At 43.1% G+C, this 15,327-nt stretch overlaps 1 protein-coding gene and 1 long non-coding RNA gene across 2 annotated transcripts in view; one reads left to right on the top strand and one right to left on the bottom strand.

Annotated features, from left to right (window-relative positions):
* Positions 1-553: 553 nt before the first annotated feature.
* Positions 554-14,282, bottom strand: LOC138837831 (uncharacterized). The gene is made up of 3 exons (XR_011375463.1): positions 14,073-14,282; positions 877-1,000; positions 554-779 (listed from the first exon to the last, which is right to left on the bottom strand). It is a non-coding gene; the product is annotated as an uncharacterized lncRNA (long non-coding RNA).
* A 170-nt stretch (positions 14,283-14,452) lies between these two features.
* LOC138837847 (zinc finger protein Rlf) overlaps positions 14,453-15,327 on the top strand; it is a 66,963-nt gene continuing 66,088 nt past the window's right edge. Inside the window, exon 1 of the mRNA XM_070036851.1 lies at positions 14,453-14,719. Within this exon, the coding sequence (XP_069892952.1) occupies positions 14,459-14,719 (261 nt within the window). The 5' untranslated portion in view covers positions 14,453-14,458. The remainder of the gene's footprint in view (positions 14,720-15,327) is intronic.

Raw genomic sequence — 15,327 nt, 5'->3', positions numbered from 1 at the left:
GGTTGGTCGTGGGGCTTGAACTCTGGACCTGGGCCCTGTCCCTCAGCTCTTCAGCTCAAGGCAAGTGCTCTACCACTTGAGCTACAGTGCCACTTCCGGCTTTCTGGTGATTTATTGGAGATAGGAGTCTCACAGTCTTTCCTGCCCGGGGTGGCTTTGAACCGTGTTCCTCATATCTCAGCCTCCTGAGTAGCTAGGATTACAGGCGTGAGCCACCAGCGCCTGGCTCCTTTTGTTTTTTCAACCCGTTTGTCCATTTAACTACTGGGACTGAAACTTATCTTGAACAGATTATCCCTTCATCTCTTTAGTTCAGTCCTATGGTAAGTTGGTTCTGATAAGGATAGATTAAAAAATGTTAACTGTTTGCTCCATAACGGTCTCCCCATTTTCCTCATTATCCAGTGTCTTCTCATTATTTAGAGCTTTTCTCAATATTGTCTTTCTATTCTAATGTATCCGCAGCATTTTGTTTGGTGCCTTTACTTTAAAGACAGACTAAGAAAAAGCTATTTGAACACTGAAAAAAGAGTCATCACTACCTTTTCTTAGGAGGATAATATCTATTGAAATACACAGAACACTAACTCTTGAAGTTTTATGTAGATGAGCTGGGAGTGATATACAAATTAAACCCTCAGGGACTTCCAAATCCAGGGCTTAAGCTGGTTGTATGTCCAAGTAGATCAGGCTCAGAAAGTAGACTCACAAAAACCAAATTCCCAGGATTCTAACATTGATAAAGGATGCCTGGAAGTTCTGCTTGTGATTGCCAGGCCCTGAGAGACGAAAGGAATCAAGATGTTAGTCTGTGTATATTGGAAAAATTGGGAACCCCCCCCTCCGCAAAACTGTTGATGATGAGTCTGTGCTCACCTGAGAACACAGATGACTACTGGCTTTTCCTTCTGAATACACAACTGAAGATGTCAGAAACAGTCTGTGGTTATGATGGGGCCACTGACAGCAATTCCAGTCATCTTTATTGGAAGGGAAAAGACTATTGGGAAAAGAATGGGCAATTGGGAAGAATGCAACATTGGTACCATTGCTTACTCTTTTGTCTATTGGTACTTAACAAACAAGCACCATTCCCCCTCTTATTAATAGTTCATGTTTGAAGGGCTTCAGTTATCTTTTGTGGATGGATTAGGAAGAATTAGAATTTCTTCTATCTTTAATTCTCCTATCTCATTTGGGAACCATTCAGAAGAAAACATTCCAATCCATGAATAAATACTCTGATGAGAAACCTCTTATCTACTGACAAGCAAAAATCAAATATTAGCAGTCTAGTCCTGGAAAGCACTTCGAATCTTGAAGTTCAGCTTTATTGGATGTCAGCCAGAAACATTAAACCATTAGAGTAAAGAGAATTCTATTCAAGTGGACACAGTCAGTTATTTACTTAGAACAAATAAAATTCTTCTAAATAAAATAGAAAATGAGCACAAGATTATTTCATCACATGAGCAGCTATCAAAATGTGAAAACTTCACAAGTAAATTGAATTATATGGAGTTGGGCAATCCCTGATTGCTTGCTGGTTGCCTCCAGAGAGTTTTTATGCCAGCTAACAGAATTTCATTACTCAACTGTTAGTAATAGTTGAATGACACTTTATAATAAACAGACAAACTGAACTACAAGCATCAATAGCATTTATTAAATAGTACTAATAGCCATTGGAAAATATCTACAAGAAGGAATTGGGTAAATACATTTCTAATAACTTTACATAGAAATACCATGATAAGATACTTTTTGGAGAAAATATGTCTTCCACCCAGGATCTATTAGTTCTAAGGTCATATCTGCCAGCAAAAGGTCAATGTATCAGAGAATACAAACTCCAGTTCTCTGCTGCCAATATTTATTAAAAGTCTAGTGTAAGAAGTGCAACATTGGCTCAAGTAATAGAACATCAACCTTGAGTGAAAGTCCATTTTAAGCTTGTCTTACACCTGTAACCCTAGCTACTCAGGAAGCTACTATTTGAGAATCGCTGGCAAAAGCCAGTCCAGGCAAAAAAGGTCATGAGACTCTTAGCTACAATCAACTAGTAAAAGCCAGAAGTGGAGGTATGACTCAAGTGGTAGAGTGCTAGCCTTGAGTGAAAAAAGCCAATCAAGAATCTAAAGCCTGCCAGGCACTGGTGGCTTACACCTATAATCCTAGCTACTCAGGAGGCTGAGATCTGAGGATCAAGGTTCAAAGCCAGCCCAAGCAGGAAAGTCCATGAGACTCTTATCTCCAATAAATCACCAGAAAACCAGAAGTGGTGCTGTGGCTCAAGTAGTAGAGTGCTAGCCTTGAGCTGAAGAGCTGAGGGACAATGCCCAGGCCCAGAGTTCAAGCCCCATGACACAAAAAAAATCTAAAGCCCTGAGTTCAAGCCCCAGTACCAACACCCACACCCCCCACCCATACACCTATTATAGCTGGGTGCTGGTGACTTATGCCTATAATCCTAGCTACTGAGGAGGCTAAGATCTGATAATCGAGGTTCCAAATCAGCTTGGCAGGAAAATTATCAACTCATATCTCCAATTAACCACCAAAGAGCTTGGAATGTGGCTTAGTGGAAGATTCCTCAGTACCACCTAAACAGGAAAAGGTGGAAGTGGCACTGTGACTCAAGTGGTAGAGTGCTAGCCTTGAGTAAAAGAAGCTCAGGGACAGTGCTCAGGCCCTGAGTTCAAGCCCCAAGACTGGCAAAAAAGAAAAAAGAAAAAAAAGAAAAAAATCTGCTTCTTTTTTTGGTCGGTTCTGGGGCTTGAAATCTGGGCCTGGGCGTTGTCCCTCAGCTCTTCAGCTCAAGGTGAGCACTCTACCACTTGAGCCACAGCACCACTTCCTGCTTTCTGGTGGTTAATTGGAGATAAGAGTCTCATGACTTTCCCTGCGTGGGCTGGCTTTGAACTATGATCCTCAGATCTCAGCTTCCTGAGTAGCTAGGATTACAGGCCTGAACCATCAGTGCCTGGCTTAAGAATCTGCTCATTATATGGGCTGGGAAGGTGGCTCAGTGGTAGAATGCTTGCCTTGCATGCATGAGGCCCAGGGTTCAATTCCTCAGCACCACATAAACAGAAAAAGCCAGAAGTGGTACTGTGGCTGAAGTGGTAGAGCTCTATGCTTGAGCTGAAGAGTGGAAGGACAGCACCCAGGCTCAGTTCAGGTTCCAAGACGGACAAAAGAATCTGCTCATTATATTGATACTTTTAATACCTATCACAGGTCAGATCAGGACCACGTAAAAAGCTACATATTTGTTAGTCCTTGTCTCCAGTGAGAATAAAATCAATTATTATAATGAATATTTATTGAGCACTTACCAGGAATCATGAACTCAGAGGTTTATGGAAATTCCTTAAACTCATTATAACCCCATGAAGTGACTTCAGTCATCCTCATACCAAGGTGAGTCATCTTGTAAGAAACAATTTTTTTTCAGTGCTAAGAATTGAATGAGGGCCTTGAGCATGCTAGACAAGTGTTGTACTACTGAGCTATCCTCTCAGACCCAGAAACAAAATGTAAGTGAGTCCATCTTCTTTGCTAGCTAGAGTGGGGCAGAGCCAACTGAAGAGTGAAAAATGGTGATAGCTTGGTTCAAAGGACTAGGGTCTAATGTCTATTCCTTTTGAGGAACTGATTGGACTCTGTCACAAATGATTAACTTAAAGTGGACCCCTTTAACCTGGAAGATATGAAATAAAGTTAAGGTCTATACTTTATAGGGGCAATGGTGGGCCAACACTAAGAATAATTTGAGTGAGCATTTGGCGACATTTAGTCTTTCCAGTATGGGTTACAAAAGCTTGGACATATTCTGAAAAGGTGTCAATGGAGACCAAAAGGTATTTCTATCTTTGACAAGGAAAGAGGGACATGAATAAATTCTAGCTGCCCATTTTCTTCTGGAAGGGTTCTTTTCTGTGGACAAGCTACAGCAGAAGGTGGGTGGTTACTTGGTTGGCTTTGTTTGTTGATTTGACACAGGGGACAGGTGCAGGTCACCTGTTTAATTGTGTCCTGTGTGCCTCATCAGAAAAGTCTTTTAGTTAGGGGAGAGGGTGCCTCTCAGCCTATCCTTAAAGAAGGCTGGGTTTTCATTTGGCCCCTCCCTTTTACCTTGTCAAAATTAACCTGTTGATATATCTCCCCATTTCTCCCTGGAGGCATTAGGTCATAGCTAGAGCATCCGGATTCTGGTTTATTATCATCTCAGTTGTCCTGATTTGACTGATAGTGCAAGGGTAGTTCAGAATTAGATGCTGCAACTGCCCCTAAGAAAAGATACCATTTACTGATTGCTGTTCATCAGCATCCTAAATGCTGTTCAAAGATTATCCCAAATGTGGTTCTTTTTTTCTTTCTGTCCTGGGATTAAACTCAGGATTTGGGCACTGTCCCCGAGCTCTTTTGCTCAAGGCTAGTGTTCTACCACTTTGAGCCATAGCTCCACTTCTGTTTTTTTTTTTTTTTGAATATTTAATCGGAGATAAGAATCTAATGGGGACTTTGCTGCCCAGGTTGGTTTTGAACTGTCATCCTCTAATCTCAGCCTCCTGAGTAGCTAGGATTATAGGCGTGAGCCACCAGTGCCTGGTCCAAACATGGTTCATCAGAAGAGCAATAGTGAGAGAAGCACAGGTAAGTTCTACCAGGTGCAATCTAATTAAACAACCATGTTTTTGGCAGTACTAGAGTTTAAACTCAGGGCCTTGTGCTTGCTAGGCAGGTACTCTATCACTTCAGTCACATCTCCAGCTCCAAAGGCAACAATTATGTCTCTGAATTTCCTGTACAAAGTAACCTAAATCCTCAGACTTGTCTAGTTTCTTCTGACATTGTCTATCATACCCTCACTGCTCACCCCCCAATCTCTCCCAGTGAAAGGAACACCAACTGCCACTTCCTGGAGAGGGGGCATCAAGGAGGAGACATGATATCCTCAGGCAGAATTGGAGAATAAGAGCATATGATGGGAGTACAATTGGGATACTCTTTGAACAGCATTTGGGATGCTAGTGAACAACAATCAGTAAATGGTAACTTTTCTTAGGGGCAGATGCAGCATCTAATTCTGAGCTACCCTGCACTATCAGTCAAATCAGGACAACTGAGATGATAATAAACCAGAATCTGGATGCTCTAGCAATGGCCTAATGCCTCCAGGGAGAAATGAGGAGATATATCAATTTTCTTTCACATTTGACCTTTGAACTAACCAATAAAGTAATTTTTATTTTTCCATTGTTCATGATCTGAGAATAAGGAGTTTGAAAGCCTTATTGAGTAAGTAGAGTCAGAATTTATATGTATTTCAAAAAATGCACTATTTTATTTTGTCTTAAGGTTAAATGATTTTTTCAAATGTATTACGTGAGCAAATGAATAAAAAATAATTCCATAATGCTAAGTGATACTTGGCCATAAAAGGTGTTGTGACTGTGTAATACTCATTAATTTTTTTCTCCATTAATAGAGCACTCAGCTCTCCTGGTGCCGGTGTCTCATTCCTACAATCCTAGCTACTTAGGAGGCAGAGATCAGGAGAATCATGGTTTGAGTCTAGCCTGAGCAAAAAGTTCAAAAGACACCAATTCAACATAAAAAGCTGGGTATGATGGTACTTGACTGTTGTCTCAGCTACATGAAGAAGTGTAAATAGGAAGATCTCAAAAAGTAAGATCCTGGGGCTGGGAAGGTGGTTCAGTGGTAGAGCGCTTGCCTTGCATGCATGGGGCCCTGGGTTTGGTTCCTCAGCACCATATAAGCAAAAAAAAAAAAAAAAAAGGAAGATCCTTTTACAAAAATAACCTGAATAGGCCAGGCTCTGGTGGCTCACACTTGTAATCCTAGCTACTCAGGAGGCTGAGATCTGAGGATCATGGTTAAAAGCCAGTCCAGGCAAGGAAAGTCCATTAGACTCTTATCTCCAATTAACCACCAGAAAACTGGAAGTGGCGCTGTGGTTCAAGTGGTAGAGTGCTCCCCTTGAGCTGAAGAGCTCAAGAACAGCGCCCAGGCCCAGAGTTGAATCCCCACCACCACCACCACCACCAACACCAACAAACAGAGTAGCCGGGCACTGGTGGCTCACTCTTGTAATACTAGCTACTCAGGAGGCTGAGTTCAAAACCAACCTGGGCAGGAAAGTTAGTAAGACTTTTATCTCCAATAAACCACTAGAAAACCAGAAGTGATCCTGTGGCTTATGTGGTAGAGTGCTCGCCTTGAGCTGAAGAGCTCAAGCCCAGAGTTCAAGCCCCACGACCAAAAAAAATAAAAAATAAAAAAAATAAAAAAAAAAAAAGGGCTAGGCTTAAGTGATAAAGCATCTGCCTAGCAAGCATGACACCCTGACACAGACACAGACACAGAGACAGGAGGAGGAAGAGGAGGAAAGGGAAAGGGAAAGAGGAAGAGGAAGAAAAGAGGGAAGGTAGGAAAGGAAGGAAGGTAGGAAAGGAAGGAAGGAAGGAAAGGAAGGAAGGTAGGAAGGAAGGAAGGAAGGGGAAAAGAAAGAAAGAAAGAAGAAAGAAAGAAAGAAAGAAAGAAAGAAAGAAAGAAAGAAAGAAAGAAAGAAAGAAAGAAAGAAAGAAAAGATTGTACTCTTCATGACTCCAAAAAGGTCTAGTAATGAACAAAGGTGAGCTAAGTGCTCTTCTGATGTAATGGCTTTGGGGGAGATGGACCAGAGGACTGTTGAGTGTGCTCCACTCAATGTACAAAAGCAGGGAAAATTTCATAAAATGTTGAGAAACACAAAAGGGCTGTCTAGTGAATAGTTTGACCATATTCTTCATATTCTTGTTTAACTCATATTTCTATTATTACAGAATAAATGTAACATATGACATAAGAAAGTGAGGCTGTCTTCTTTTCTTTTCTTTCTTTCTTTCCTTCTTTTTTTTTTGGGTCCGGTCGTGGGGCCTGAACTCTGGGCCTGGGCACTGTCCCTCAGCTCTTCAGCTCAAGGCTAGCACTCTACCACTTGAGCCACAGCGCCACTTCCGGCTTTTTTCTTTTTGCTTATGTGGTGCCGAGGAATCGAACCCAGGGCCTCAGGCATGCAAGGCAAGTGCTCTACCACTGAACCACCTTCCCAGCCCCTTCTTTTTTTTTCTTTTTTTGGTCAGTCATGAGGCCTGAACTCTGGGCCTGAACACTATCCCTCAGCTCTTCAGCTCAAGGCTGGCGCTCTACCACTTGAGCCACAGCACCACTTCCGGCTTTTTCTGCTTACTTGGTGCTGAAGAATTGAACCCAGGGCCTCATGCATGCAAGGCAAGCACTCTACCACTGAGCTACCTTTCTAGCCCCTTATTTTCAATAGCAGCAATTGCATTAGGCATGGTAGCACACATTTATAAACACAGCACTTGGAAGATAGTGTGTTCAAGGCCAGCCTGGATTACAAAACAAGACTGTCACAAAACAGGAATGGCAGTTGCCACTTACTGTGCAATTATTTTGCAATATCACATTAGTACTTTATGTGAGTCTATTTTCTCCCTTGTTCCTTATAACCCTGAAAGGTAAGTATTATGTCCATTTTACATGTGGCTCAGAAATATACCCGACCTTACAAATATACACATTTAGCAACATCCTAAAACTTCAAACTCTGAAGAAGCCCCTACATATTTAAGTGGCAGTAGAGCAAATTTTCAATCACATGACTTCTCCAACTCACAGAAATAACTGTGACTCCCAAGGTCACCCTGCTGCTTGGTGATTGTTGATTCGGTTGAGTCTCTGCTGCCCTCTCCTGGACACTGAACCTTTTCTTGGTAGCCCACTGCTACACTGGGAGCTCACCTACAGGGAGCTTCTGTTTCCAGTATGTTTGGGTAGCTCACTAAGATAATCAAACATTCCTGGAGTTCAGCATCTATTTTGTCAGAAATAATGCTCCTCTAGGGGGCAGTGTGGACAAACTATCTTGACCAAACTGTCAAGGTACTTGTCCTCAAGTTAAGATTCTCTTGCCTGTGCAATGAGACCAAGGCTCAGAGAACTTAAAACAACAATAACAACAACAAACTTAATTTAACCAGGTATAGTGGCCTGTCTCACATCTGCAATCCAAGCACTTGGGAGGTTGAGGCAGGAGGATTGTAAATTCAAGGCTGGCTTGGGTTACATACCTTGTTGCTAAAAACAAAATGAAACAAAAACTTGGTCAAGATAATAAACTAGTCAATGATGGGGCTAGGATTCAGTCTCTGACTTCAAAACAAATTCTCTTCATTCTGTGGGGCTATCTTCCCAACCATATATTTGACTGAATAGGATACAGTAAACAGTAATTAAATAAACATATGTAATCATCTACTCTGCCTAATCTATGAAATGGAGAAAAGAGACAAGATACCATTTGGAAGAAACTATTGCTCCAAGCAGGCTGGAGATTTTGATTCTATTTCAAGCAAGGAAGGCTGGATAATTTTAATTCTATTTATTTTTGGATAGCTTATGTAAGTTATGCAAAGAAGGATTTCATTGTTATATTTCCATAAATTTACAATATACTCTAGTCAACCTCACCTTTTCCCTCACTCTCATGTTAAATAATGGAGTTAAATTTAGAAAGATGAATGTCAGGAAGTAAGGGGATGAACTAGAAGCCGGTGATACTTGCTGGGAAGCCTGTGAACTAGGCCTAACAAAAGTTGTTAGGTTTGTCTAAGGGTGGTGGCACAATGAAAGAATCATCCATTAAGTCCACCGAATATAAAATCCCCCAAAGAGCAGAGGAATTTTAGAAGTATTCTTGGGAAAGAGGCGATCTTTGGTAGGAAGAAAAAGGTTGAAAGAGTATGAGGTGTTGGTGTTTCCATCTCCTTTGGGGTTTCTCTGACTCTAAGCTGTTGGACCTTCATTAAAACAAAGCAACAAGCTGGGTGCTGGTGGCTTACGCCTGTAATCCTAGCTATTCAGGAGGCTGAGATCTGAGGATCGCGGTTCAAAGCCAGCCAGGGCAAGAAAGACTGAGAGACTCCTATCTCCAATAAAACCACTAGAAAAACCGGAAGTGGTGCTGTAGCTCAAGTGGTAGAGTGCTCGCCTTGAGCTGAAGAGCTGAGGGATAGTGCACAGGTCCAGAGTTCAAGCCCCACAACCGACCAAAAAAAAAAAAAAAAGCAACATTCCCCTCCCCTAGAAAGGAATTGTAACCTTAGGGAAGAAACAGAATCCTAGAGTTCTAGTTAGGTGATAATAGCAATTCTGAGGGAAAGAGCCTTGGAAGTATGGGTAATGTCACCAGGGAAATGTATAATAGGGTGGTGAGGAGTTATCTCTGATAGGAGAGGTCTATCCCCAATAGAAAAGGGGTAATCCCAACTCAACTTCCCAATTATCCTCCCCATCAAAGCTCTTCCATTCCCTGATGAAAAGAATTTCAAAACGATTATTGACAAGATTCACAAGTAAAGGACCAGCAAAGATTTATTAATAAAGCAGAGTAAAGCATGGAGAAGGGGAAATCACATCCTGATGTCCAGAGAGTAGGAGCCAAAAGGCTCATATGAGCAGTCTTCATTCCAGTAGTTTATGCCATCTAAGCTAGATAAGTGGTCATCTTGAAAAGTTCAATCATTTTCTTAAGTTCCTATTTTCATGTACCAACCAATATCAAGTTGTGGCTTTACAATGAAAAAACCTTGTAATGTGACTGACTGCTTCTTGGAACATTCCTTTTTTTGGTTGGAAATAGTAACTCACTTAACATCTAAAATAAAAAGGCAAACAGGAGGTGGAGGCAGGAGAAAAAAGATCTCATTTCAAAAACAAGCTGAGTATGGTGGTTCATATCTGTGGTCTCAGCTATTTAGGAAGTAGGATGATTTTGTTTCAAGACAAACTGGAAATAAAGTTAGCACAAAACTCTACCTGAAAAATAATCTAAAAGCACAAGAACTGGGAAGATGGCTCAAGTGGTAAAGCACTTTCTAGGCAAGGCTGAGTTCAGTTACCAGTACAGCAAACAAACACATAAATAAATTAAGAGATGTAGTGGAATGTATAAATTAAGAGCTGTAGTGGAATGTATGAATGTACTTTCTGCAAAGATGTTTTCTGACTCTGTTACCTAATTCTACTTATTTTGCCTCAATGACGGTCATGGATAACTTACAATAAAGTTCTGGAGCCTATACATTAGTCCCTCATCTAGTAGCTATTCTTGCCCTTCAAATTCTCTTCAGACTTTTAGAGGACATTATGCTGTATTATTGTCTTTTGTGTGTGTGTATATGCTGGTTGTAGGGCGAGAACTCAGAGCCTGGGCACTGACTCTTAGATTTTTCACTCAAGGCTATAGCTTGAGCTATAGCTCCACTTTCAGCTTTTTGGTAGTTAATTGGAGATGACTGTCTTCAGCATTTTCCTGCTAGGGATGACTTTGAACCAATAATCCTCAGATCTTAACCTCCTGAATAGCTGGGATAACAGGTGTGAGTCACTGGCACTGAGGTCTGTAATATTTTTATGTTTTCATTCTTCATGTACAAGTGGGTAAAGGAAAAGATGGAAGAAAATTTCTTGAGGACAAATTGATAGGCCTGGAACTCCAACTTCATTAGATTTTGAGGAAGAGAAAAAGAATAGGAAATAAATGAGACAGAAGCTTGAGTATGGTGATGATGATTTGAGTCCTTGTTCCCTCTATACCGATTCTATACTCCCTAAGGAAACTTCTTGTGCTAATTTTGTTTCCCAAGCTCACTTTTCTTCAGGGATGGCATTATATTTCTTAGGATAAATTAGTAAATTGTACTCTGGTGATTTAATTACTACCTAGGTGAAATAATAAAATCAAATTCCTCAATTTGCAAATCAGAAATTTTAATCAGCTCTTTTAACAATCCCCAATATGGATCTGTTCCATGATCATTCTGTTACAGAGCAATCCTGAAAATAGATGTTTTCTACAAATCAATATTCTGTATGGAAGTCCAGTTAGGGAAAATAAGATTTTCCTCAGAAAGATTATCCTCAGATTATCCTTGTAGAAGTAACAGTAATAACATATATAAATTGCTTACTAAGGCAGGCTCTGTTCTAGGCACTTTAAGAGTGCTAACTTGAGACAATCATTGTTGTGGAATATTTGCCATAGTGAGAACCCCCCACCCCTAACACACCAAAGGGGGAAAAAGGAAAGGAGGAAGAAAAAGAACAATCAAAAGAGAAAAAGCAAGCAAGCTGGGCGTGGTCATGTATACAAGTAATCCTAGCATTTAAGAGGCAGAGGCATGAGAATCACACATTCATAGACTAGCCTGGACTACACAGTAGTGAGATTCTGTTTCAAAACACAAACAAGCTTGGTGTGATGGTGCCTACCTGTGATCCCAGGTACTAGGGAAGCAGAGGCAGGAGACAAACCCATGAAAAAATAAAAAAATAAAAATAGACTGTTCCTAAACCAAATAACAAGAGAGCTAGTGGCTCAATGGTAGAGCACTTGCCTATATGCCTAAGACCCTAGGTTCAGACCTCAGAGTGCACAAAGTAGAGGGACTAAGGGAAAAGAAGGAGGGTAGGACAAGAAAAAAAGAACTTGAAGCTTAAAGAGATTGAAAGGAACATATATAAAGCTGAAGCTGGGAAATAAACCCTAAAAATTTGGCCCCAGAATCTTTTGGTATATTTCTGTATGGAAAAAAACTTCCATACCTAATACAGTTGTGGGGCTTGAACTCAGGGCCTGGGCACTGTTGCTGAGCTTTGGTACTCAAGGCGCATCCAATACTTTGAGCCACTGAGATACATCTGGTTTTCTGGCTGGCTTTGAACTGCAGTCCTCAGATCCCAGCCTCCTGAATAGCTAGGATTACAGGTGTGAGTCACTGGCACCTGACTTCAGGACTTATTCCCCGCCCCCTATATTTTCAGCCTTAGGACAGGACCTGAAACATATTGTGCTATCACTAATGTCTTTTAACACTTCTCTACTTACCTAATGGATAGTCTAGTGTGTGTGTGTGTGTGTGTGTGTGTGTGTGTGTGTGTGTGTGTGTGTGTGTGTATAAAATCTAATATGTATTCTTTTTTTTGGGGGGGGGGTCTGGTCCTGGGGCCTGAACTCTGGGCCAGGGTGCTATCCCTCAGCTCTTCAGCTCAAGGCTAGCGCTCTACCACTTGAGCCACAGCACCACTTCCGGCTTTTTTCTTTTTGCTTATGTGGTGCTGAGGCATCTAACCTAGGGCCTCATGCATGCAAGGCAAGCGCTCTACCACTGAGCCACCTTCCCAGCCCTCTCTAGTATATATTCTTTCCTATCTCATTTTGAAAGAACTGTAACAAAATTTTTTTTTGTTCTCTTTCTTCACCAAAAAACCCCACCATTGAGCTGGGCACCAGTGGCTCACGCCTGTAATCTTAGCTACTCAGGAGGCTGAGATCTGAGGATCACGGTTCAAAGACAAGCTGGGCAGGAAAGTCCGTGAAACTCTTATCTCCAATAAACCACTCACAAAACTGGAAGTGGTGCTGTGGCTCAAGTGGTAGAGCGCTAGCCTTGAGCTGAAGAGCTGAGGGACAGCACTCAGGCCCAGAGTTCAAGTCCCACAACCAACCAAAAAACCCCCACTAAAAACCAAAACCAAAAAATCAAAAACCAAAACCAAAAACCCACCATTGACATTTCCCCCAATTCAGCTGATGACTTTATCTTATCCTAACCTCCACCACCTAAGGAGTCACTCCACTTTCTTAGGCCCTGATATAAAGCATGGTCTTTCCCTGAAATCTGGTGACTCAGGTCATTCCCCAAAATTAGTTGACTCAGGCCTTATCAGGCGACACAGGCAGCTGCAACCATAAACCATAGCCCTACCACAACAAAATACCTTGCTCTCATGCACCTCACAAACTCCACATCTCACACAAACCAGACTGCAGAGTACTCCCAGCCCCTAGTGAAATTCTGTCCACCCCCATCCCCTAGCCATATAAACCACCTTGCTCAAGGACTAGTACTAATCCCTGCCCAGAAGGGTCAGCCTGTGAACTTGCTGACAATAAACTTTGCTGTATGTGACTTGATGTCAGTGTGGTCTTCTGGGCTGAGGTTTTCAACTACCAGATCTATCCATCTACTTACACCTGGACCATTCGCCGCAGGTCTCTCCATTTGAAATAAAAATGTCAACTGGGCACTGGTGGCTCACACCTGTAATCCTAGTTACTCAGGGAGATCTGATGATTACTGTTTGAAGTCAACCCAGCCAACCCAAGAGTCTGTGAGACTCTTCTAATTAACCATCAAAAAGCTGGAAATGGGGCTGTGGCTTGAGTGGGAGTGTGCCAGCCTTAGGCAAAAGGAGGTCAGTGACAGCACCCATCCACTGCCCCAAGATTGACCCCCTTCCCTAAAAAAAGTGTACTTAATTTATACCCCAGGCCCACTTTTTTTTTTTTTTTGGTGAGTGTTCTCTCAAGTCCAGTTTTCCCGTATCAAATCCAATTATGCTCTTAAGCCAATTTTGAGTCTGTTCCTCATTCCATTCACTGATAAGTCTTGCCATTCTTAAATCAATCCCATGACTTTTGCCTTTTACATTTACTATTGTGACTTCCTGTGTGGGAGAAACTTTTTTTTTTCTTTTTGTTGGTTTAAGACAGCCTCTAGAGGACCTCCTGCCTTTTAACCTGAGTACAAGGGATTAGGGGTGTGAATCACCACGCCCAGCGCTTTTTTTGCTGTGTTTAAATCATATGAGCTTTAATTATGGATATGGTTTGAGGTAGAAATGGATCTTAATTTACTTTCTCTCAAAAAACTTTACTTTCTCTCTCGGCGCCGCTTCATTTCCCCACTGACTTGTAACACCATCCCTATCATAAACTCAGTTTGCTTGGAACTAATTTTCATTTGGATCTAACAACCATAGCTGCTTCTTTTCCTCCTCCCACTAGGGATGCTTTGTTTTGGTGGAGGTGGAGTTTGAACTCAGGCTTCCCGCTTCCCCTCCCACTTGAGCCACGCCTCCAACCTGCTGTTTTTTTCAGGGGGGGACTGGCTTCAGATTAGAATCTTCCTACTTACACCCCGCCCCTAGAGCTGGGAACACAGGCCACTGCTCTAGGCTCTTAGGACCACTTTCCACCTTCCTCTCATCTTCAATTTGCAGCTCAGTCATCGCCATCATATCTAGAATGTCTACAGAAGTTCCAGCCAGACGACCCATAACTCCAAACGGCCTAAAGAGACGAGGTGGACTAGAACTCCTGACAAGCTGTTGCTAGGCGGCTGTTAGAGCGTTTGTTGCGCAGGCCTCAGAGAGAGCATCCAAACCCTCGGCGCCCTAGTGACGGAATCAGGCGAGCGCCGGCGTCGCCAGGGAGTGCGTCAGTGCGCGCGGGCGACAGGGGGGCGGGCCCAGCGGCGGGTCACGTGGCTTGGTTGCCTACGCGCTGCTGGGCCGTGGGAAGATGGCGGACGGAAAGGGAGACGCCGCCACCGCCGTCGCCGCCGCAGCCGCCGTCGCCACCGAGGCTGAGGCTAAGGCACCGGCGGGAGCGGGAACCGGAGATGGTGTCGAGACTGAGTCCATGGCTCGGGGTCATCGCCCTACATCGCCGGCACCCGGAGCCCCCGGTCTGAGACCGTGTCTGTGGCAGCTGGAGACAGAGCTGAGGGAACAGGAGGTGTCGGAGGTCTCATCTTTGAACTACTGCCGGAGCTTCTGCCAGGTAAGGGGTTGACTGGCTGACTGTGGGCAGCGGGGCGGGGGCCGAGGGGAAGAGGCCCCGGATCCGTTGCAGCCTCCGAGCTGCTCTGAGAGCAACACCATCCCCGGGTCCCGCCGCGCCCCCCAGGCCGGTAAGGCCCAGCCAGAAGCTCAGTGCTGGCCCTGCTTCGCCACAGTCGACTTTAGCCACTGCCCTGGTGGGTTGGGCTGGGCTCATTGAGCCCGGAGACCGCCACCGGCTCCAGGGAGAGGCCGTGCCCTGTCTCCTGTGTCTTGGCTGGGTGGTTGGAGCGTCACTGCCTCCTGAGGGATTAATTGCCCGTGCCTGCAAGAAGATGCCTTTTTTGTTGTTTTTGTTTTTAAAGTGGAGTGCTGATTTCCTAACTGGAAAGCCAATGTTTTGAGTTTTTTTGTTTTTTGTCTGTGGAGTCTTCTGGCCTCTAAAAGATAATGACAGTTGGTTTTGAAAAGCTTAGTTTAAGGGCTGTTATGGGTTGTGGGACTGGTTGATTGGTTTTTGCTTCTCACCCTTTTTGAGGGTTTCACCTTTTCTTGTATTCATTTGAGGATTCTGCTAACCAGGAGCAAGGCCGATGAGCCTTGTGGTGG

This window comes from Dipodomys merriami, unplaced genomic scaffold (assembly GCF_024711535.1).
Source record: "Dipodomys merriami isolate MVZ:Mamm:240054 unplaced genomic scaffold, mDipMer1.0.p SCAF_277, whole genome shotgun sequence".
Lineage (NCBI taxonomy): Eukaryota > Metazoa > Chordata > Mammalia > Rodentia > Heteromyidae > Dipodomys > Dipodomys merriami.
This window is presented reverse-complemented; position numbering and strand designations above follow the sequence as displayed.